The sequence below is a fragment of the Diceros bicornis genome, chromosome 13 (assembly GCF_020826845.1).
Source record: "Diceros bicornis minor isolate mBicDic1 chromosome 13, mDicBic1.mat.cur, whole genome shotgun sequence".
Classification (NCBI taxonomy): Eukaryota; Metazoa; Chordata; class Mammalia; order Perissodactyla; family Rhinocerotidae; genus Diceros; species Diceros bicornis.
In genome coordinates, this window is record NC_080752.1 from 29,419,415 (window position 1) to 29,444,124 (window position 24,710).

At 45.1% G+C, this 24,710-nt stretch overlaps 1 protein-coding gene across 2 annotated transcripts; it reads left to right on the forward strand.

Annotated features, from left to right (window-relative positions):
• Nucleotides 1-264: 264 nt before the first annotated feature.
• RBP7 (retinol binding protein 7) lies at nucleotides 265-14,661 on the forward strand. Of its 2 annotated transcripts, XM_058552012.1 has the most exons (4): nucleotides 265-337; nucleotides 11,331-11,538; nucleotides 11,619-11,718; nucleotides 14,412-14,661. In XM_058552012.1, the coding sequence occupies exons 1-4, from the start codon at nucleotides 265-267 to the stop codon at nucleotides 14,460-14,462; spliced, it is 432 nt and encodes a 143-aa protein (XP_058407995.1). In that variant the 3' UTR covers nucleotides 14,463-14,661. The 2 variants fall into 2 exon arrangements, 1 of the variants encoding a protein (XP_058407995.1); XR_009221770.1 differs by lacking the exons at nucleotides 11,331-11,538; nucleotides 11,619-11,718; nucleotides 14,412-14,661 and adding an exon at nucleotides 4,288-4,457 and having other exon boundaries at nucleotides 300-337.
• Nucleotides 14,662-24,710: the final 10,049 nt, after the last annotated feature.

Sequence of the window (24,710 nt, forward strand, 5' to 3'; positions counted from 1 at the left end):
TTTTTGGTATGTTATTTGCCACTGACACAGTAATTAATGCCATGAGTTTGAAGGAGATCCCTTGGTCATTAATGTGTAGACAGAGAAAAAAGTGTGGCCAGAGCACGGCCTGGGGTCCGCCCACATTTGGAGTTAAAGCCGAGGAGGAGGCGGCGCACCTGGCGGAGGAGGCGGGGAGCGGCGAGGGTCCCCGGAGCGAGCGCGCGCAAGGCTCCCCTCCCCGCGCCTGGCCCGCCCGCCCGGCGGTGTGGCGCCAGCCCCGCCATGCCCGCCGACCTCAGCGGCACCTGGAACCTGCTCAGCAGCGACAGCCTCGAGGGCTACATGCTGGCCCTAGGTAGGGCGGGAGGGGCTCTCGCCTCGGGTCTTGGGGTCGGAGGCGGCCGCGCCTGGCCTGTGGGTCCGTCTCCTCCGTGCCGCGGTCTCCCCGTCTCCCTTTCTCCAGTACGCCCGTCCCCGACTCTATCCTCCGTGCCCCCGTCCGCCTGCGCGTCCGCTCATTGCCCCATCCTGCCGTCCTCTCGTCCATCCGTCTGTCTGTCGGTCTATCAGCCCGAGTCTGTCTGCCAGTCCTCTCGTGCTCGCATCCATCCTCCTGTCCCCTCGTCTTTCCGTCTCTCCCAACCCCCTGTCCCCCCTGCGCCCGCCCATCCCCTGTCCTTCCGTCTCCCCCGTCCGCCCATCCTTCTGTCCTTCTGTCCCCCTCGTCCATCCTCCCGTCCCCTCGTCCTTCCGTCTCCCCCATTCCCCCGTCCTGATGTCCATTCTCCGTGCCCCCGTCTGCCTGTCCTTCTGTCCCTCCGCCGTCCCCCTGTCCGCCTCTCTACCCGCTGGGTGGCCAAGGCTCCTGCCCCACCGCGGACTTCTAAGGAGGCGGAGGCGCGGGTGGCGCCGGGCACCTCGCAGAGAGAACTCTGGAACCGATGGGGTCCGGCCGGTGAGGGGTCGCCCTGGCCCGAAGCCCCTCCAGGGGCGACCCTCGCCCCTCAGCCGCCTTTAGCGCGGGCTCTAGGCTACCGGCTCTGGGAGTCTCTGAGTCCAGGGGCTCTCCCAGGGCCGTCCCCGGTCGGCGGCGTCAGCATCACCTGCGGGCTCGTCCGGGACGCAGATCCCTGGGCCCCACCCGGCCCTCCCGAGTCAGGAGCTCCGGGTGCGGCCGGCGCCCGAGCCCCCCAGGTGATTCTGGTGCCCGCTAGAGTCGGAGAGCCACGTTTGAAATCCTGAGTTTTCTGACTGCCTCCTCCCTTGAGGGCTTGAAAGGAGATAAAAAACCCAGCCCCCTTAGAGGCCGCTCCCCACCCCGCCTGGGACGCCCTGCCCAGCTCGGATGCGCTCTGCTCCCCGAAGCGCTTAGGCGAGAGCCTGGTGTGCGGGGCGCGGAGGGAAGGGAACTCGGTGGCCCCAGGGGGTTGCGGGGGTCTGACTCGTGTCCTCGGTTCCCAGGGGGCCTTGGGAATTTGTTTTCTGCCTCACTACCGTTCGCCCTGCCTTTAGTCTTATTCTTCAGACCTGGTAGATCTGAGCACTTACTGTGTGCCAAGTGGTTTCGCCTAAATGACACCGATGCGGGGGTTGGGGGGCACTTTTGACAGATGGACCAGAGCTGCTGGGAGTATGGGGGCCTGGGGGCTGCTCTGCCTCCGCCTCCTCATTATCTGACACTGGGCCTCAGTTTCTCCATCTGTAAATTAAGGGAGAGGTCCATTTTTTTTTCTTTTTTTGTTAGTTTTTGGTGAGGAAGATTGGCCCTGAGCTAACATCTGTTGCCAGTCTTCCTCTATTTTGTATGTGGGATGCTGCCATAGCCTGGCTTGATGAGCAGTGTATCTGTATCCCCTGCCAGGGTCTGAACCCGTGAACCCCAGGCCGCAGAAGCAGACCCAGCAACTTAACCACTAGGCCACTGGGCCAGCCTCTTTTTCTGTTTTTTAATTGTGATAAAATATACATAACATAAAGTTGACCACTTTAATCATTTTGAAATGTGCAGCTCCAGTACGTTCTTAAGATACTGGAGCCGATGGCAGGATTCTCTCTTCCCTTTCTCACACTAAGTAGGCAAGTCTGGAGCTTCTCAAGCTAAATCTGATTCAGATAGACACAAAACCTTGTAGGGAAGAAAAAAAATATTTTTTCTCTACCCATCTAGGTTCCTTGGCTGGGGCCCTGTAAATTAGACTAACAGAAGAGATTCACAAGAGACAAACAGAAGTTTATTAATACATGCATCCTGAATACACACAGGAGCACTCAGTGATGAGTATCTCAAAGGAGGGATTAGAACTTGAGCTTATATAGCATCTTAGCAGAGAGTAATAATTTTGGAGAGATATGACAAGACAAAGAAAAAGAGTTTGTGTTTCTAGGGGTGGCAAATTGTGGGAAGGTAAATATGTGGGGGAACTGATGGAAAATAAGGGCTAGTTAGTAAAGTTTACTATAATGTAGATTCTTCTGGTGCCATCTACAGGCTGGTAAGAGTCTAGAGTTATCTCCCTAACTTCTGTCCATCTTGGTACAGAGAGGCAGGGAGACACCTTTACAAATTTGTGTCCTGCTTTTAGGCAAATGGGGGAGGGCAGAGAGCTTTTCTATCTGCTTCTTCCCAATTGTCAAAATAATCAGTATGCCAAAGTGGTATATTTTGGGGCGGCATATTCTGCTACCCTTCAATCTGAATCTCATTTACTCTCCGTTTCCAATTCATAAAAGAGAATTCGTGCCTATTTTTCTCAAAGGCAATAAGTCCTGATATTTTGCTTATCTTCCCACCCCAAATTAGTGGTGACATGTGACCATAAGTGCTTTCTCAGTATCTGGCTACTTGTGTGGAGGATAAAGTGTTACATAGCAGGTGATGGCCTCCAATTCTGCCTTGCCGTGCTTCCTTTTTAGCAATTTCCATGCGTTTAGAGCAAACCTCTTAGAGAAGAGAACAAGGAATGGAGTCAGAGTCAAAGTTTCAAGCAGGGGAAAACATCTTGTGCTGAGCCTGTCAAGCATAGCAGAGCAGCCTTCTGAGTCTTGTAATTAGTGTTTTCAAAATGTGTGTTAGTGGAATCCTTCCCCTGTCCCAATATCAACTTGCTTTTCTGTATGCTCTATTATGATCCCTTGTTTGATCCTTTTTTTTTTCATGATTTCAATAGAGGCTTACAATGATCTGCCACTGTATTAGATCCTGGAGGCTAACAGAGGCTATTTATTTATTTACATTACTTATATTTATTTATTTTCCAACTTGTTTCTTAAAGAATGAAGCCCTATAGTATTGAGTCAGCCTCCTGCCTCACAACTCCTTTTTTTTACTTTTGGTTCAGGTTCCAGAAAGATATTGGATCTAGGAAACACGTTAACTATTATTTGCAATTTGTTTTCCAAAAGAATATAAGCGTGCTAAGGATTTCGGGAATGGAGAGGCTATTTGGTATAACAGAGCACCAAACTGGAAACCCAGATAGCGGCCATTGGTTGTTGGTAATGGGAACAAAGTCACATAACCGCTCAGTTCCTTTAGTTTCCCCATTTTCTAAATGAGGTGGTTGGACCAGATCTGATATTTGAAGAGTATCCAAATTACAAACCAAGGAGTCTCTTAGCATTTTATACAATAGCTGAAACAAGCCTTAAAACATATTGCCAGTTCCCAACAAGCTGGGAAGAAAATGCAGGGCCAACGCTCTCTTCTGCCTTCCATGTGTAACGAACAGACTCCAGAGTCAACTCGCTTCCCCTGGGCAGGTTAGGGACTCAGGACCAGGTGAGTGTAGGGTCCTGTTACTCAAGGGTCAGCAGGAGCTTCTTGCAGATTCTCGTTCCTCACCCCAGATCCCAGATCTGTGGAATCAGAATCTGCATTTAATCAGATTCCTTTTTTCTTTTTTTTGGTGAGGAAGAGCGACCCTGAGCTAACATCTGTGCCAATCTTCCTCTATTTTGTTTGTGCGTCACCACCACAGCATGGCCGCTGACGAGTGGTATAGGTCAGCACCTGGGAACCGAACGGGGGCCACCGAAGGGGAGCGTGCCAAACTTAACCACTAGGCCATGGGGCTGGCCCCTAATCAGATTCTTGGAGATTTGGATGCAAATTAAGATTTAAGAACTGCTGCTCTTTGGTAAATCAAGTCATCAATAAGACAACTGGCAGAATGTAAATAGTCTAAATCCTGCTGTGCCTACTCAGGTATGTTTTTTTTTTTTAATTAACTAATTTTTTTTTTTTTTTGTAAGGAGGACTAGCCCTGAGCTAACATCTGCCATTCCTCCCCTTTTCTCTTGAGGAAGACTGGCCCTGGGCTAACATCCGTGCCCATCTTCCTCCACTTTATATGGGACGCCACCACAGCATGGCCTGACAAGCGGTGCATCGGTGCGCGCCCGCGATCCGAAACTGCGAACCCCGGGCCGCCGCAGCGGAGCGCACGCACTTAACCGCTGCGCCACCAGGCCGGCCCTGTACTTGTGTATGTTCTAATGCCAACTTACACAGAAGCATTCAGATCTTTCATGAGGACTTCTGCTTCTGGTAATGGCAAACTAATTTAATTGTACCGACTCTCCCATTGAGGACAGCTAAATTAAGCTAGACCAAATATATATTTTTTAAAAACTTCTTAGGGAACATCAGAGAACTACCAAGATAATAAAGAAGGATCAGGCTGCGGTCTGGGAGAGAATAAGAATCCAGAGAGGTGAACCCAGAATTTAGGATGGCTCTTACCTTCAGGGTGTTTGTGGGACTAAGCTGCAATTTTGGGAGCTTCATGGGATTAGGGGGGCAAAAGTTGGAGTCCTGAGTCAGTCAAGGGTAGAAATCTTGTAAACACCCTACTTTGGGCTAGGACTCCGAAAAGCTGCTCCTGAGGAGTAAGGGAGACTTGGAAGTAAACAGCTTTTGAATAGACTGTAGTTTGACTTTGAACCATCCTGGTAGTCCAGGAAAGTCTCAAAACCTAAATTTGAATTAAGGTGCTTCCAGATAGCTAGTGCCCTTAAAAGCAATTTTTTGTGTGTGTGTGTGAGGAAGATCAGCCCTGAGCTAACATCCATGCCAATCCTACTCTTTTTGCTGAGGACGACCGGCCCTGAGCTAACATCCGTGCCCATCTTCCTCCACTTTATGTGGGACGCCGCCACAGCATGCCCTGACAAGCGGTGCGTCGGTGTGCGCCCGGGATCCGAACCCAGGCAGCGAGCAGTGGGCGCTGCCAGAGTGCTGGCACTTAACCGCTACGTCTCAGGCCGGCCCCAAAAAACCAACTTTGAAAAATCCTCTTTGGAGGAAGAGAATATCATGCAAGGTCTTAAATTGTTTCTACAAATAACTTTTCAAATACAATGTACAGTAAACAATCAACATTAATCAAGTACATAAGGAGATAAGACTCCATGACAAGGAAACTCTGGGAGATGTCAGGTATGTTTATTACCTTGATTGTGGCGATGGTTTCACCGGTGTTTGCATATGTCCAAACTTGTTAAATATGTGCAGGTATTTGTATATCAATTATGTCTCAATAAAGCTGTTAAAAAATAAAAAGACCCCAATAGCAAGAATCAACAGAAACAACAAACAACAGAAGTAGGGTGTCCAGATACTGGGATTATCAGAAATAGAATATAAAGCAGTTATGCTGAGCTTAATTTTGGCAGGGAAGCAGAATCTATAAAAAGTAACATAGCAGTGTAGAAAAAGAAACAAATAGAAATTCTAGAACTGAAAAATAATAAGCAAACTTAGAAACTTAGCAAGATCTGTTCTTCTGATTCCTCTCTATGTCCCTTGTTTTCAGAGATAAAGATGCTCTTTTCCTCTGTTATAGGGAGGGCACCTCTCACATGAGGGTCTTATGACCTGCTTCGGGGCAAGGACAGAGAGTCCTTCCTGCACCTGCCATTTCTCGAATTCCTTCAGCCTGAAATATTCCATATGCCAAGGTGCCATATTTTGGGGTAGCCCATCCTGAACCCCATCAAGTACAGAGTTCCTGTTTGGGATGATGAAAAAGTTCTGGAAATGGATAATGGTGATAGTTGCACAACTTTGTGAATGTACTTAATGCCACTGATTTGTATGCTTAAAAATGGGTAAAATGGTAAATTTTGTTATATATATTTTACTGCAATAAAAAATGACCAAAAATAATTGTACTGCAAGGAGACTTTAGTAGAAAACCTACAAGTCCTATATTTCATTAAAAAATTAAAGCTCCTTTTAAATTCAGTTGTTTGAACTGATTATATTTTGTGAATTAGCATTCTCTCCTATCTTAGCCATGTCTTATGACTTTATACAGTGAACTAAAACGTGCTTTTTTTTTTTTAAAGATTTTATTTATTTATTTTTTCCCCCCAAAGCCCCGGTAAATAGTTGTCTATCCTAGTTGTAGGTCCTTCTAGTTCTCCTATGTGAGCCACTGCCACAGCATGGCTACTGACAGATAAGAGGTATGGTTCCACGCTGGGGAATTGAAGCTGGGCCACCGAGGTGGAGCGTGCCAAACTTTAACCACCAGGCCATCAGGGCTGGCTCTGGAGCAGATCCTCTTCCTGAAGGGAGAATTAGATTACTCTGTTTTTGGCTTCCTGCTTGATTATAAGTTCCTGAAGGACAGAGACAGGGCATTTACAACTTTGATTTCTCTACCACCACCCCCTCCCCCCAGTAAAAGATGTTTAAATATTTTGTTTGCCTGGAGAGAGGGAGGGTAGTGCCACAGCTATTAGAAAGTGTGTCTTACCTTAAACCTACCGTTCAACAGACTGCATGAATCTTCTCCAGCTTTAATCCATTAACCAATATCATTTAGGCACTTCCTGTGTGTGAGGGGTGGTGAGGAAGGTACTATATGAACAAGCAGAGCAAGTGCCTGCTGTCTGTTATTTCCCATTCCAGAGGGGACATAGGTAACCTTTTCTGCCCTAGGGCTTTGCACGCACTAGGCATTTAATAAATTTAACTTGAAGGAGGAAAAAGTAAATGATAGAAGACATCATACAAGTGTAGGATATGATTGACATAATTGTAGGGAGAAAATGCTATTCTTTGGATAAAAGTAGATAATGGAAACCTTTAATTCTAGGTATTAAATAGTCATCAACTTAAACTACCAGCATTTAATATTTTAAGGAGTTAGGACAGTATGACAACCTGTATAGATTTCATGAGCACGGAAAGCAGGGCTTTAACTTAAAAAGGTAATGATGGGATTTGTAGTGGCAAATTTTCTAAATGAGGAGGTAGTATGCAAATTCTTCGCCTTTATTGAAGGTATTGCTTTTCAAATTACAATATTGGCCTAAACAATAAGTGAGCCATGGAGTTTTAGAACTATTCAGAATTTACGGTTAACTTTGCTTCTTTTTCTTTTACACAGATTAGAATCTGGGAGGTCAGTTTAATTCAAAATAATTTTCTGAAAACCCAGTAACTCTGTTGAACCCTTAGATCTAGTTTAAGTGCTAACTACTTAAGTCATACTTTTAGCATTAGAATGGCTATTTACAAGAGGAAGATGGGCATAGATGTTAGCTCAGGGCCAATCTGCCTCAGCAAAAAGAGGAAGATTAGCAATGGATGTTAGCTCAGGGGCCAATCTTCCTCACCAAATAAAATAAATTTAAACAAACAACAACAACAAAGGAATGGCTATTTACATATACTATAAATATTAAATTTTATCTTCAGAATTAAGCTAACAGTCTTGGATATTACTGATTTACTTGAATATACAATTTATTACAATTTTTAAATTTTTATGCTTTTTATGTATATATAAGGAAAATACATTCAATTAAAAAATCATGGACTATACTACTTAGATCTTTGAACTGTATGCTCTAGGAAAAAAAAAAATAAGTGATGACCTCTTTTTTAAAAGCAGAAGTGAGGGGCCGGCCCCGTGGTGTAGTGGTTAAGTTTGGGTGCTACACTTCAACAGCCCGGATTTCACAGGTTCGGATCCCAGGTGTGGACCTACCCACTGCTCAACAAGCCGTGCTGTGATGGTGTCCCACATACAAAATAGAGGAAGATGGGCACGGACGTTAGCTCAGGGCCAATCTTCCTCACCAAAAAAAAAAACAAAAACAAAACAAAAAACTAATAATAAAAGTAGAAGTGAGGTGAATGCCTGTCAGCAGTGATAAGATTCAAATAAGTAATCAGAGAAAACCCAGCCACACATCTCACGGTGTGCCCCAGCCAGCATCTCTTTGGAGGAGGGAAAATTACTGTTTTTAATCCAGAACTGATCTTGCAGCTTCCCAACAGGGCTCGGATATGGCTCTCCTAGCTTCTGTCAAACTGTAGGGAGAAGAAAGGCAATGTGCCCTTGAGATAAAGAAGAAAATTTGCTTGGGTTTTAATGTCTGGAGGAGGTAGCCTAGGATTTAGAGTTCCTGGTGGACCCAAAGGAGCCAAGGAAGACCCAGGGTGCAAAGCTCTAGGCAGAGCGGAGCCTGTGCCAATGCCGCAGATCTTGACTCTCTGGTCCAGGTCATCCCCTTTACTCCCACTACAAACACGAGAAGGTGGTGGTGGTCCCAACTTTCCCAGGGTAACCGCATAAATGGGATTTAAAGCCCGTTTCTCTTCACTCCAGGACCCACATTGCCTCAAGATTGGAAGTGGCTTTGGGATTAAGAGTTAATTTGAACAGTTAAAGTTTAGAAAAGTGTATGTTTGTGTTGGCTTCTTTGAGATCCTGCCCTAAAGTGTATAGGCTCATATACTTGTAATAAATAGTGTGCGCATCAGTTAGATTTTCTCTTCCTCCTGCATGAATGTCTTATTTCCTACTTAAAAGTCTAATGGTATGGAGGAGCGTGGTTTAACCTGGATAAAAAAATTATGAGCACTAAAGCCATTTGGACCATGCATTCGGCAGAAACTGACCAGAACTTAAGCTAATTTAACTTTTGCTCTTTAAAAAGGGCAGCCCCTGGGCCCACCCTGTGGCTTAGCTGTTAAGTGCACGCGCTCTGCTGCTGGTGGCCCGGGTTCGGATCCGGGCGCGCACCAATGCACCGCTTCTCCGGCCATGCTGAGGCCGCATCCCACATACAGCAACTAGAAGGATGTGAAACTATGATGTACAACTATCTACTGGGGCTTTGGGGGGCGGGGGGGAAGGGCCAGCCCTGCAACCAAAAATCCAAGTGACAGTGTTACAACATGGTAGTGCCAATTGTAAATTGACTAGCAACAAATCACTTCACGGATTTTAAAAGCATAACTGATATAAAGTGATAATCTAAAATTTGGTTTCTTGTCTGCTTTTGTTTTTGTTCCACTTACAGATAGGGTTTATGGAAAGTCAGCAATAAGTATTTAAATTTGGCTTGGTCATATTATAATAGGATAAATATTTTAAGGGTTTAGCCTCAATGCTTAAACATTGCTGAAAACCAGTAAAGACTGGATCATTTGAGGTTGGCCCCGTGGTGTAGTGGTTAAAGTTCCATGAGCTCCGCTTCAGCGGCCTGGGTTCTGGGTTCAGATCCTGGGTGTGGACCTACACCACTCATCAGCCATGTTGAGGTGGTGACCCACATACAAAATAGAGGAAGATTGGCACGGCTGTTAGCTCAGGGCTAATCTTCCTCAAAAAAGAGAGGAGGATTGGCAACAGATGTTAGCTCAGGGCAAATATTCCTCACCAAAAAAAAGACTGGATCATTTGCATCTCAAGCTAAAAACTTGGGTTCTTGGTCAAAAAATCTTTTTCTTAAGATAAGGACATTCATACTATTGTTGAGCTTAGGAATGGATGGGGCTAATGAGATGCTGAAGGAGCCCTGCTCAGTGCTTGGCCAAGTTTTCTAGACTGGAGATGGAGGTATGAGGCCTTGGCCTTGAGAAATACAGCCAGCCCCAAGTGGCAGTCCTTGTCAGATAAAAACGAATCTATTAGGTAAACAAATTAAAACAGGGGTCTACTCTGGGACCAAACTACCTGCAATGAGGCATGTAAGTCTCTAAATTGAAGATTCCTGGAACTTTATTTTACATAATAGGACAATCCCTAAATGGTTGAACCATGCCCTGGGGCTCACAGAAATGTCCAGGGTGACAAGCCAGCATATAGTTGTGGCTGCCTGCCAATTAGATTATGTCACCTTCTCTAAACATTCCAGTGGTTCCCATCTGACACCATCTTTCTCTGAGTTAAAGCCAGATGGTCCTATGGTACCCTCACATCTCAACTCTAGTTCCTCTCCTTCCTCCTCAGTCTCCCTCATTCTGCTCCAGCCACCCCAGGCTCTAGGCGGTTCCTGAAACCATCTGGCACACCCTTCCTTGGAGTCCTGGGGCCCTCTGTGACCTCTGCCTTACACTCTTTCCCCTGAAATCTGTATGGCTCGATTCTCCACCTCCTTCAGCTTCTTTCTGAAGTGTCACCTGGCTACCCTATTTAAAATAGCAACCCTGGGGCCATCCCCGTGGCATAGTGGTTAAGTTCTGTGTGCTCCGCTTTGGCCGCCTGGGTTCTCGGGTTCGGATCCTTGGCGTGGACCAATACCACTCATCAGCCGTGCTGTGGCAGCAACCCACATACAAAATAGAGGGAGATTGGCACACATGTTAGTTCAGGGCTAATCTTCTTCAAGCAAAAAAAGAGGAAGATTGGCAACAGATGTTAGCTCGGTGTGAATATTCCTCAGCAAAAAAAAAAAAATTAATTAATTAATTAATTATTAAAATAGCAATCCTTACCTCTAGCTACATAATGTGCTCAAAGCTACTAAATCCACGGTCTATACCAAAACCCTGATCTTCTCAGCCTTCCATGTTTCCATGTGTGACTCTTTTTTAAAGCTTATTAAAGATTTCTAAATGATAGTAGTATATGCAAGATTGCAGTGGTTTTTGTTTTTGTTTTCTTCGTTATGATTCAGAAACTGTTCGAATGCTGTCTTAATTCGAAGTGTAAATACATAAAGCAGACAAAGGCAGAGATGCTGTGATTGACTTGAGTTGGGGGCCTGAGCCCTGTCCCCTTGGCTTCCTTGTCCTCTTGTGGGCCTCTGGGGGGTATTCCCAGAACTGCTTCTGCCATGCCCAGCTTCAAATCGATTACCTAAGGCACAGCCAGCCTAATGAATCTTCCCTAAAAGCTGTTCAAGCTTTTCAATCAGCCTCTGGATGGAGGTTTGCCAGCAGGGCTTTTTCTATAGATCCAATTTCGGCAGCAAACGACATTGACGATGTAAAAGAAACATTAGCAATCAAATGTAATGATTTTGAGAACAGCTGCCAAATTCTTAGCTTTTGTATGTCAAGTGAATGTTGAGATTTCTTTTCTTTTTTAAAAATTATTTTTAAGGCATTGACTTTGCCACCCGCAAGATAGCCAAGTTGCTGAAGCCACAGAAAGTGATTGAGCAAAATGGGGATTCTTTTACCATCCACAGGTACAGCAGCTTAAGGAATTACCTTGTTCAATTTAAAGTTGGAGAAGAATTTGATGAAGACAACAAAGGCCTGGATAACAGAAAATGCAAGGAAAAAACACAAGCTCTTCACTTTGCAAGGTTAACTTGGCATTCTACTTAGTAATAGTCGAGGATCCTGCCTGAGCAAACCAACGTTTTCCCTCCTCTCTCAGACAGAGCTTGGTTACCTGGGACAAGGGCAGACTCACCTGTGTCCAGAAGGGGGAAAAGAAGAACAGAGGCTGGACCCATTGGATTGAAGGGGACAAACTCCACCTGGTACTCGCCACATTTGGTTCTTATTTTTGATGAGATGAGACAATATTAAAGAAAATGTTAAACAGGAAACCATGACCAATAATCCTACCATTTCAATCCAGAGGTTTTCAATCTGGCATATTACCTTCCAGTCTGTCAGAATATTCTGCCTTTTCATTTAATATATTCTGCCTTTCATTTAATATAAAATGTTCCAGGTTTCTAAATAATTTTCCTGTTGAATTCATCATGTATTAATTGAATATGTATAATAAGGTAGCAAACTGGCTGCATAATATTCCATCAGGTTGATGAACTTTCATTTTAGTAAAACATTTTCCTAAAAGTGTCCAGAAGTATTGTTTCAGGGTGTTTTCTGCTATTGCTTAAATTCACGTACATAGGGCATTTTGCATCCATGGATTTATTCCCTTAGGAAGAATTCACAGAGGGATCGCTGTTCTCAGAGACACACACATCATTGCCTCTTGCTACCTTGTTGCCTCACTCACTTCCAAAAGGGAGTGTCGATTTCCTGTGCCACCAGCACTTCATGAACGTACACGTTGTAGCTCAACCTAATCAATAATTTATAAATATAACTTAGAAGGTATAAAATTGTACCTCAAGACTTACTCATGGCTTTTTAAATGAGAATTCTTTCCTGCCACATATAGTATAATGGCTTACATTTTTTGAGTGATGATTTTTTGCCCAATTACTGTGCTAAGTCCTTTGAGTGCATTATCTCACTTAGTCTTCAAGACAGTCCTGTGAAATGGACACAATTTTTCCATTTACAAATGAAGAGATGGAGATTTAGAAATTCCCCAAGGCCACAGAAAGGAGCTGGTAGTCTAGCGATTAAGATCTGGCGCTCTCACCACCATGGCCTGGGTCCATGCCCCCGTCAGGGAGCCACACCACTCGTTCCTCAGTTGTCATACTGTAGTGGCCGTGTGTTGCTGTGATGCTGAAAGCTGTGCCACCAGTATTTCAAGTATCAGCAGAGTCACCCGTGGTAGAGAGGTTTCAGCAGAGTTTCCAGACTAAGACAGATTAGGAAGAAGGACCTAGCCACCCACTTCTGAAAAATTGGCCTTGAAAACCCTGTGAATAGCAGCGAAGGATTGTCTGATGTAGCACCGGCAGGTGAGAGGATGGCGCAGAAAGACCAGGCAGGGTTCCGCTCTGTTGTATATAGAATCACCAGGTTCTGACTTGAAGGCGCTAACAGCAGAGGAGAGATTCAAATCTAAGGCTGACAAGAATGTGTGCTTTCAACTCTATGCCTTTTTTGCCTCAATATACATGTGAAATCTAGGTGAGATCCATGAAAACAAAATTAGAGCACTTTTAAAGATTTTTATTTATTTATTTTTTCCCCCCAAAGCCCCAATAGATAGTTGTGTGTCATAGCTGCACATCCTTCTAGTTGCTGTATGTGGGATGCGGCCTCAGCATGGCCAGAGAAGCAGCGCGTCGGTGCGAGCCCGGGATCTGAACCCAGGTCGCCAGCAGTGGAGCGCACTCACTTAACCACTAAGCCACGGGGCCGGCCCCTAGAGCACTTTTAAAGTTGGGTCTGGGGGGGTCTTTGAGGGTCTCAGTGGTCTTTGAGTACAAAGGCATTGAAGATGTTTTGATCCTAGATTGCCACACTTTCCTGACAATAAAAACAAAGTAAGAAACTTGCCATCACAAAAATGTAATATAGAACTGCAAAGAAAATACAAATTTCTTTGAGGATTCAGACTAGTTGGCTGTAAGAAGTAATATTCACATTGCATGTGTCCCTCTTTGTCATATCCAGAAACTCTGCCCACACAAAGCATAGAAGGACCCCTGCTCTAAGGATACTCATGGGACGATTCTTACAGGATGTGATATAATAAAAAATGAATAGTTGGTCGTTGTACTCAGTTCCTAAAACCCTTGAAATCTCCAGAGTAATGAGTGTCTTCTGTATGCTTATGAGATGACTTGTGACTGGGGGGCCTCTAGAGCTCCAGGATGGGGGCTGGTCCCCAGAAAGATCAAGGCATGATTAGAGGGTTGGAACTTTCAGCCTGGCCCCCGACCTCTGGGGAGAGGAGACAGGCTGGAGATTGAATAATCACCAATAACCAATGATCTAATCAATCATGCCTATGTAATGAGACCTCCATAAAAACCCCTAAATGATGGGATCCAGAGAGCTTCCTGGTTGGTGAACACACTGAGGTGCTGGGAGGGTGGCGCTCCAGAGAGGGCATGGAGATCCACACATACACCTGCCATACCTTCTCATATGCATCTCTTCCATTTGGCTGTTCCTGAGTTGTAGCCTATACATGCAAGTAAAAAGCGTTCTTGAGTTCTGTGAGCCATTCTAGAAAATTATTGAACCTAAGGAGGGAGTCACAGGAACCCCCAATTTATAGCTGGTTAGTCAGAAGTTTAGATGGCCTGGGACTTGCCATTGACATCTGAAGTGAGCCCTTAACCTGTAGGATCTGCACTAACTCTGGGCTGTCAGTGTCAGAATTGAATTGAATTGTTGGACACCCAGTTGGTGTCAGAGTTAGAGAAGTGGCATTGGAAAAGACAGTACATTTGGTGTCAGGAGGGAAAACCCCCACACATTTGGTGTCAGAAGTGCTGTGAGTAATTACAGACCGCATGCCCATGTGCCAACTCATCTTCTTTCTTCTTCCCTTCCTCCTTATCCCTAGGAAATGTTCTGTGAAGGACAAGTGTGCAAACAGACATTCCAGAGAGCCTGATCTCTATCTAACAACAGAGCCCACATGTGGCTGCAGCTTAATGCCAAATTATATTCCAGAATGAAGAGATGTTAAACTGTCCTGGTTTGGCGATGGGGCCTTGCGGTCAGAGAGATGTCACATAGCCTGTACCAGAAGCTGTCTGGATTGTGGAAAAACTGCTCAGCTTCAATAAACCTGTCCAGGGCCGGCCCCGTGGCTTAGCAGTTAAGTGCGTGCGCTCCGCTGCTGGCGGCCCGGGTTTGGATCCCGGGCGCGCACCGACGCACTGCTTCCCCGGCCATGCTGAGGCCGCGTCCCACATACAGCAACTAGAAGGATGTGCAACTATGACATACAACTATCTACTGGGGTTTTGGGGGAAAAAATAAATAATAAATAAACCTGTCCAACAGCTCTGATTTTTTTCCTTCTAAATTTAGCATATCTCATTATTTTAAGAAATATTTGAAAGCCTTCTAGTTATGCAATGGACACACCAATGGACAAGATGTAATTCCTGCCTCAAGGTCTAGTGAGGAAAATGAATGACACAAGCATTCTGAGCAGTGCTAATTAGTACAGGCAGTTGTGAGAGCTCAGGAGGGGCAAACCCAACTTTTGGGGATGGACAAGTAGTGGCAGGGGTCTGGGGTAGTAGAGGTGATCTTTTTTTTTTTTTTGTGAGGAAGATCAGCCCTCAGCTAACATCCATGCTAATCCTCCTCTTTTTTTTGCTGAGGAAGACCGGCTCTGAGCTAACATCCACTGCCAATCCTCCTCCCTTTTATCCCCAAAACCCCAGTAGATAGTTGTATGTCAAAGTTGCACATCCTTCTAGTTGCTGTATGTGGGTCGTGGCCTCAGCATGGCTGGAGAAGCAGTGTGTCGGTGCGTGCCCGGGATCCGAACCCGGGCCGCCAGCAGCGGAGCGCGCGCACTTAACCGCTAAGCCACCGGGCCGGCCTAGTGGAGGTGATCCTTAAGCTAAGATCTGAAACATAGGTAAGCAGGACATCAGGAAGCGTTCTAGGTGAAAGGCTGGAGTAAGTTGGAGGGATATTTGAAGAACTGCAAAGATTGCTTTAGCTGGAGCATAGGGTATATGTGGATGGGGTGGAGTGGGGTCTGGAGAGATGACAGAGGAGACTGGAGTGACATGCAGGGGCCCTATCATGAAGAACTTTGAAGGCCAGGTAAAAGAGGTAAGATTTTGTCCCCAGAGTAAGAAGAAGATGGTGAAGGGGATGAAGCAGGAGATCTGCAGGACCAGGGTGGCTCATAGAAAGGATATCGACTTCAGAGGGAAGAAAGGATTGTAGGTGGGGGATGCAATTTGAGAGGCAGTTTAGAAAGTCCTGGTAGAATGAGATGACATAGGTCAGGAACACCTGGAGCCCAAGTCTCAGATACAGGAAAGGAGTTGGGGTTGGAGAGAAATAGCCAATTGTTTAGGAAGCAGAATCCATAGTCCAAGGTGACTGATGAGATGTAAGGACAATGGAAGCAGTGAAGAATCAAGGAAAGTGCACTGTTTTTGGTTCAGGCGTCTGTAGGAAGGTCGAAGCCAATCAGAAAGAAGGCAACAGAAGCAGAAGAGGGAAGTGGAGTTCAAGCTTTAGATTTGTAGGTGCCTGTGCCCAGTGAGAGCCAGGCTGCCAAGATAGTTGGGTCGGGAGACACGTACAAGTTGTCAGGCACATACTATGCATATGGGTGAGACTGTCCAGGACATTGTGTTTAAGGTGAGAAGAGAGAAACCCGAGGTACAAAACCTGCAAAGAAAGGGTGGCCAGGGCTGGAGAAAGAGGGTGGCATCAGGGAAGCCGATGAAAACAATGGTTCAGGGTGGAGGGAGTGTTCAGCGCTTGCTGAGATGCCCAAGTACCAATAAGGCAAGGTGAAGGGTTTTGCCACCTTGGTGAAGATGGGTCAGTGGCACAACTGGTGCTGAAGCAGCACGAGGAGGGTCATGGGACTAGTTGGAGGTGAGGGGATACAGACAATAAGTATTGGCTGAGAAGTGGAAGGAATATGCTGGTAGTTTCAGGGAGTCTTGAGAGGGAGCAATTTGGCAAGAGGGTGGACTTGATGGACCACAAAGTCTATGCCTGAAAAGGAAAGTCAGGAAAGGGCTGATGTTTACTGAGAACTCACTATGTGCTAGGGTCTAAGCTGGGCTTTAGGGATTCCATGGAGCAGAGCAGAGGAAAGGTCTATGCCTATAAGGAGCTTACAGTCTGCTGGTGATGACAGAATTCAATAGGAAATTAAAGTCTGAGTATCAGATATAACTCTTGTTCTAAGTAACAGAAACCAGCTTGTTGGTTTGACCTTAGAAGTGGTGACTTTAGAGCCAAATAAAGTCAGAAGACAGTTGTAGATCCAATTAGATATTGAGACCCCACCAAGTAGAAAGAATATTAAATTGTTTCAGGATAGAGTCAGTAAGTGGATTAGCTGAGGTTGCAGGCCTCCATCAGCTTTGAGAATTACGTGGTGGGTAATCTGAATCAGGGGCTATGAGACCACTCCTTTTTGGAAATCTCCTTCTCCCCAACATAACAGCATTGCTTTGAGGCAATTTGAAACAGGCACCGGTGGGAAGGCAAAATTTTATCAGCATTTGTTAATTTATCCAAATATGAAGGACCTGCTGTCCCAAGGACTGTGCTAATTCCTGGAACTGAGCAGTGAACACAATGAAAATTCCTCCCCTCACGGACCTTCCATTCCAATGGGAGGAGATAGATAATAAAGATGTTAAAAAGATAGCACATCAGTGCTAAGTGTTACCAAAAAAAAAAAAAAAAAAAAAAAACCAAGGAAGGGGGATAGGGAAAGCAGGGAGAATGGGGAGTTATTGCTGAAGAGGTACAGAGTTTCTGTTTGAGGTGATGAAAGGGTTTTGGAACTGGATGGAAGCAGAGGTTGCACAACATTGTGAATGTACTAAATGCCACTGAATTATCCACTTCAAAATGATTCATTTTGTTATGTGAATGTAACCTAAAAAAAAAAAAAGGTAGAGGAGTCATTCATATGCTACAGAAAAGTCACCCAAGAGACGGATGCTGGGCCCGTGAATCTGTAATTTTAATAAGCAGCCCAGGCCCAGGGGCTTTTGACGTAGGTGGTCATGGACCACACTTTGGAAACCTCTGGGCCAGGGTATTGGATAGAACATCCACATAGAATAATTTGCTTGTCTTGATGGAGAGAAGAGAGATGGTGGTTCCGGATGCTGAAGTCCTTGATGAATGAAGAAACTGAACAGGGTGTCTGTAGCTAAGGAGAGCTGACTCACATGAACCTTATAGTGGATGGGGGTTACAGAATGATGGGGTGCTGATGATAATGGGATGGCCTTGGGGACTGAAGAGGAAGCTGACTCCACATTGGGGGAGAAAAAGGCAGCCATCAATGCTTTCAGGTTCAATTAAAACAAAGAGTGTTCCCTGATGTGTGAGTTTGCTATTGCTGCCATAACAAAACTACCAGAGACTGGGTGGCTAAACAACAGAAATTTATTTCATCACAGTTCCGGAGGCTGGGAGTCCAAGATCAAGGTATCAACAGGTTTGGTTTCTCCTGAGGCCTCTCTCCTTGCTTTGCAGATGGGCTCCTTCTTGCTGCATCCTCACAGGCTTTTTTTCTGTGTATGCGTCCCTGGTGTCTCCTCCTCTTCTTATGAAGAGACAGTCCTATTGGATTGGGCCCCCATCCTTATGACATCATGTAATCTTTTTTTTTTTTTTTCGCTTGAGGAGAATTAGCCCTGAGCTAACATCTGTGCCAATCTTCCTCTGTTTTGTATGTGGGTCACTACCACAGCATGGCTGACAAGTGGTGTTAAGTCTGCGTCTGGGATCCCAAACTTGGAACCCGGCACCAAAGCGGAGTGGGTGGTTAAGCACGAACTTAACCACTATGCCACAGGGCGGCCCTGAACCTTCGTCTTTTTACTCCTGCAGACATCTGTTTCTTCAGGTATTTTGTAAAAAGTTTTGTGTTAGAAATTAAGCAGAAATATGCATCTTCCTAAGATTCTTACTCTTCTCACTCTCCAAGGAAAAGACTGGCCTACAGCTTCCTATGGGGCTTACTTTGGCTCCAGTTGTGAAGGGTTCAAGAAATGTGTCACCACGAGGGAGGTTTTCATTTCAATCAGGGAGGTCCACCCCGGGGAGGTCTGCGCCGACTTTTCTGGACGTCTCTGGGAGGGGCAGCTATCCGTCCCTCCAAGGAAGGGGCCGGTGGCAGTGTCTACGCGGAGCGCCCGGCACGCGTTGCAGGAGCCTGATGTGTGGGAGGGTGACTGCACTTAGGCTGTTTATTCCCCAACCTGTGCCCAGCTCGCTAGGAGCTGGCCGTCTGGGAGGACAGCAATGAAATAGATTAAACAGAATTCAATCGGGGCCTCCAGACAGGGGCTCTGCCCGTCTGGGAAGCAGAGGAAGGCTTCTGGAATAAAAGGAGCTCTCCAAGGAATGGAGCGCGCTGCAGAGCCAGCACCGTCCAGTTCCCGAGAATTCCGAGCGACTCAGACACTAGAAAGAGGTCGGAGAGCAGCGGAGGAGAGCGGCCACCCAGAGATTTTGTAGTTAAGGGGGGTTGGGGCAGGGTGACCAGTCTTAGGTAGCTCGGGATGCTGCGGTGGAGCAGGGAGGACCCGATGCGCCCCCTCCTGGATGAGTCGCATATCCTCCTCTCCCCAGGTCCACTGGGGAAGGAGGGAGGGTCCTTACTCTTTTTTTTATTATTTTTTTAAATTTTTATTTATTTATTTTTGTGTGAGGAAGATCAGCCCTGAGCTAACATCCATGCTAATCCTCCTCATTTTGCTGAGGAAGACGGGCCCTGAGCTAACATCTATTACCAATCCTCCTCCTTTTTCTCCCCAAAGCCCCAGTAGATAGTTGTATGTCATAGCTGCCCATCCTTCTAGTGGCTGTATGTAGGACATGGCCTCAGCATGGCCGGAGAAGCGGTGCGTCGGTGCGCGCCCAGGGTCCGAACTCCGGCTGCCAGTAGCGGAGCACGCATACCCAACCGCCAAGCCACGGGGCGGCCCCCAATTCAATTCAATTCTGACACTATCTACCAGATCCCACAAGTTAAAGGGCTCAGTCCTACAAGACTGCCCCCACTTCAGATGCCAGCTGCAAATGGGGTCCCAGGCTACCAACACTTTACTCAGCTGACTACAGATTTGGAGGGTCTCATGACAGTCCCCTCAGGTTCCATAATTTACTAGAACAGCTCACAGAACTCAGGAAAGTGCTTTACTTACTATTATGGGTTTACTATAAAGGATACAACTCAAGGACAGCCAAATGGAAGAGATGCATTGGGCAGGGGACCGGGGGGTGCAGGGCATGGAGTGTCCATGTCCTCTCCAGGTGCACCACCCTCCCATGTGTTCACCAGTCTGGAAACTCTCCTGAACCTCATTGTTCAAGAGTTTTTATAGAGCTCAATCTCCAGTCCCCTTCCTTCTCCCTGAGGTTGGTGGGTGGGGCAGAGAGTTCCCACTCTCTAATAAAGTGGTTGATCTTTCTAGTGAGCAGCCCCCATCCTGAGGCTATCTAGGGGACCCACCCTAAGTGATTCCATTAGCACAAACTCAGGTGTGATCTAAGGGGGCCACTTATGAAGGACAAAAGATAGTCCTATCACTCAGGAAATTCCAAGGGTTTTAGGAGCTCTGTGCCAGGAAGGGGGGGGGACCCAAATATATACTTTTATTATATCTCGTGGTTTTAACCCATTTGGAAAGACATTTTGGAACAGTTCAGTAAAACAAGTGAGAAAATATAATATGTGAAGGATCTCTTTGTCATTTTAAAACAAGATAGCAAGAGGCTATCCTCATGGTGATTTACTTAGCTAATTATTAAAAGCGTTTTATCACAATTGCTTAATTTTTTTTTTTTTTGTGAGGAAGATCAGCCCTGAGCTAACATCTATGCTAATCCTCCTCTTTTTGCTGAGGAAGACCAGCTCTGAGCTAACATCTATTGCCAATCCTCCTCCTTTTTGTCCCCCAAAGCCCCCAGTAGATAGTTGTATGTCGTAGTTGCACATCCTTCTAGTTGCTGTATGTGGGACGCGGCCTCAGCCTGGCGGGAGAAGCGGTGCGTCGGTGTGCGCCCGGGATCCGAAACAGGGCCGCCAGTAGCAGAGCACGCGCACTTAACCGCTAAGCCACAGGGCCGGCCCGCAATTGCTTAGATTGAATTCAATTTAGCAGTCATTCGTAGAGGTTCACCGTGTATTACTAGGTTCTGAGAATATGAAACAAAAGCCATAAAAAAATGAATGATGAATTCCATAGGAGTGATTCTGACATTAAGAAGTGAATTGTCGGGCCGGCGCGGTGGCGTAGTGGTTAAGCGCACGCTCTCTGCTGTGGTGGCCCAGGGTTCAGATCCTGGGCGTGCATTGATGCGTCATTTGTCAGGCCATGCTGTGGTGGCCTCCCATATAAAGTGGAGGAAGATGGGCATGGATGTTAGCCCAGGGCCAGTCTTCCTCAGCAAAGAGGAGGATTGGCGACAGATGTTAGCTCAGGGCTAATCTTCCTCACACACAAAAAAGTGAATTGTTATCAAAAAAAATTTTTTAGGTCATACCCAAAGCAGTAATTCATTATGAGGATAAATTTTGAATAAGTGTAATGAACAAGTTCTTGAATTGTTTAATAATCCAATTAATGAAAAGGAGTGAATCAAAAGATTTAAATTTCTGGTTAATTTACATAAAATACTGACACTGATGGAGTTGATATGAAACATAACACAGCATGACAGCAAAACCAAACTGGTTAATGCATGTCATTAACTCAGAGTATTATCATTAATACTCTATTATTAATATTAATACAGTATTATCACAGCATAAGAAAACTTGAAATGTGCTGAAATCTTACAGTTCATCTCTGAAACTTCATAGAAATATCTGCAAATTTAAACACATACTAAAAATTTACATGTCCTTACCAATAATGAGTTGCAAAGCTAAAAGAAACTCCTAAACAATCAATAATAACAAGTAAATTTTGATAAACCCTACTAGAGGAAAGATTAGTTTAATTTTTGAATCTCTCTAAAAAATTATATTATGAAATTGCAATATGAAGAGGCATTTTGCTACAAAAAATTATTATAGATGCAGTTAATAAAATTATTTTTTTGAATTTTTAAATTTCTTTTCTCAATCTAAATATTTAAATTCAAGACTAATTTTGTATTCTCCTTTTTTTTTTTTTTTTTTTGCTGGGGAAGATTTACCCTGAGCTAAAATCTGTTGCCAAGCTTCCTGTTTTTTTTTGGCTTGAGGAAGATTAGCCCTGAGCTAACATCTGTGCCAATCTTCCTCTATTTTGTATGTGGGTCGCTGCCATGCCACAGCATGGCTGATGAGTGGATTGGCGGCAGATGTTAGCTCAGGGCAAAGCTTCCTCAGCAAAAAATAATAATAATAATAAATTTGAAGCCAGTTTGAGGTGTGCTTTTCTCTTGCTTGCACAGAAGGTGTCCTAACTAATAAACACAGTGTAGTCATAGGGAAGCACCTGGAAATTCCTAAGCATTATCATATATAAATTCTGAAAAATAGGCAAGATCTGATTCGCATTTCTCCTGGACTCTTTGCCTCAGTTTACATTACTTACCCAGATATTGATAATGACAAAAATACAGATATGTTCTCAATACAGGAATGTGGTGAGGAATGCAAATATGACCAAATAAATCAAATCCTTCAAGCTAGGGCTCCACTCTGTGTGTCATGCTTTGTTTCTTAGACTGGTGAGTACTTGGGTGTTGTTAGATTACTCTTTAAACCTTTTTGTTGTGGACAGACTTTTGGGACCCCCTTCTGGGGCTAACAGGTGAATCTAGCAAGGAAACTGCATAGGGTTTAAGTCAGCACAATAAAATCCATGCCGTCCTGTGAAGTAGCCGTGCAGGCCATCCTCAGCCTGTGTCAAAATGAACTTGCAACCCCAGACCTCATGACTGAAGATGCCAGTGGGACAGATCTACACCAGGAAGAGAGAAAGGGGAACCTCGCTCTCACTTTCCTCAGCTGCATTTCTTAGAGATTGAGGAAATAATTAACCACCCTGGTCCTTGTCTCTCTCCACACATGGATCATGTCAGCATCTCTGAACTTGTTTGATGTATAACTAAGAAATTCTTGTTTATGTTACCTTCAATGCATAAGCTAGAGAAAAGCCCAGATGTACTCTATCCCTGTTCAGTTGTAAGGTTTTTTCTACTTTTCCTCTCCCTGCATGTGCACTATTTGTGAAAGAGGTACAAGCTGCACTTAAACTCACACCCCTCGGAGCAGTTCCATCAGAGCACACTGTCGAACTGTTCCCCGGGGCTCAAACTCCTCACACTGATTATTGAATAAACTCCTTCACTGATATCACCCAGACTCTTTATTTAGTCAACATTGTTTATCTAAAATATTTCATAGGTAAATAAAAATACTTCGAGCCTAAGCAATCATGCTTTGCCAATTGGAAGAAACTCAAAACCCAGTGAAGTATTCATGACAAGTGTCATCCCTCTCTCACAGATGAGGAAACTGAGTTATAGAAAGGTAACTGACTGGGCCGACTGGCCCCGTGGCATGGCGGTCAAGTGCGCACGCTCCGCTGCTGGCGGCCCCGGGTTCGGATCCCGGATGCACACCGATGCACCGCTTGTCAGGCCACGCTGTGGCGGCGTCCCACATAAAATGGAGGCAGGTTGGCACTGATGTTAGCTCAGGGCCAGTCTTCCTCAGCAAAAAGAGGAGGATTGGCATGGATGTTAGCTCAGGGCTGACCTTCCTCACAAAAAAAAAAAAAAAAGAAAAAGAAAGGTAAATGACTTCCCAGGAGGGTCATGAAGTTGGTTAGTGACAAAGCCAAGAGTAGAACCATAGGATCTAACCTCTACACTATACATCTTCTGAATTGGTTTAATGTCCTCACAATGGTGAGTGGTGTTAATGTCTTCTGATGTGGATTATCAAAACTTTCCACTGTAGGCACTAGGCATCCACAAGATTGGATAAAAGTCAGGCATGATTCACACTCAAAAGTGAGCATCTCAGCTCAGTGCACATATCTTTGGTAGTGAAGAATGGGTCTCAGAGGGGAAGAGTATGGTGTCTAGAGAAAGATGGAAAATCCTAGTTCACTAAAAGAGAAGTTGAAAAATAGGTGATAATAGGGACCAGACCTATGGCCTAGTGGTTAGGTTTAGTGCATTCTGCTCCAGTGGCCCAGGTTCTCAGGTTCAGATCCCGGGAGCAGACCTCCACCACTTGTCAACCATACTGTGGTGGCAGTTCCACATATAAAATAGAGGAATATTGGCACAAATGTTAGCTCAGGGCTAATCTTCCTCAGCAAAAAAAAAATAAAATAAAAGGTGATAATAATAATAAACCACTTATATAATGTTTACTACGAGTCAAGCACCATTCTAAGTACTTTACATAGATTAACTCATTTAATTTTTACAAGATAGAAAATAGTATTCTTATTCCCATTTTATAGATGAGGCAAGTTAGACACAAATTGTCTTACATTAAGTAACCTGCCCAAGGTCACAGAGTTAGTAAAACGGGTGAGGCAGAATTGGAAACCAGGCAGTCCGGCCCTGAAGTCTGTACTTACAATCCTATACTCCGCTGCAGAACACAGTTATTATGTTCCATATAATGAATCATTTTATCTTGCGTCAACCTTGCTGATTTACAAAATGTTGCACATTTTTCCTCATGTGTGAACAGTATTTCTATCGTTTCTCCCTTTACTTCCGATATTTTGGTCACTAGAACACCAGGAGACTATTTCCATGAAGAAAACTTTCAATTTTTCCTTTCTTTATTCCTTCAGGATACACTGTGTGCTTACTATGTGCTCGTATGTGCTGGTTTCTTGGAGCCCAGGGACACTTAAGTTTCTATTAAGTTATACTTTGCCTCTTCCGAGGCTCCATACACACAGCAGTTTCATCCCCTATTCTAGGTCACTGTACCCAAATTCAGATGTGTTGGCTTCTGACTGGAGGAGCAAGCTGAGGAAAGAACTGGACTACTAGCAAGCTGAGAGCCCACTCCTCGTCTTTGGGTACTGTTAGTTACGTGTACTTTCTCAAGGCTTCACACGGCAGCTTCACCTCATCATCTCCAGGCTAGGGCACGACCTCCAGGTCAAGACGCGCCACATTCTGGTTTTCACCTGCCAACCAGGTCGGTCAA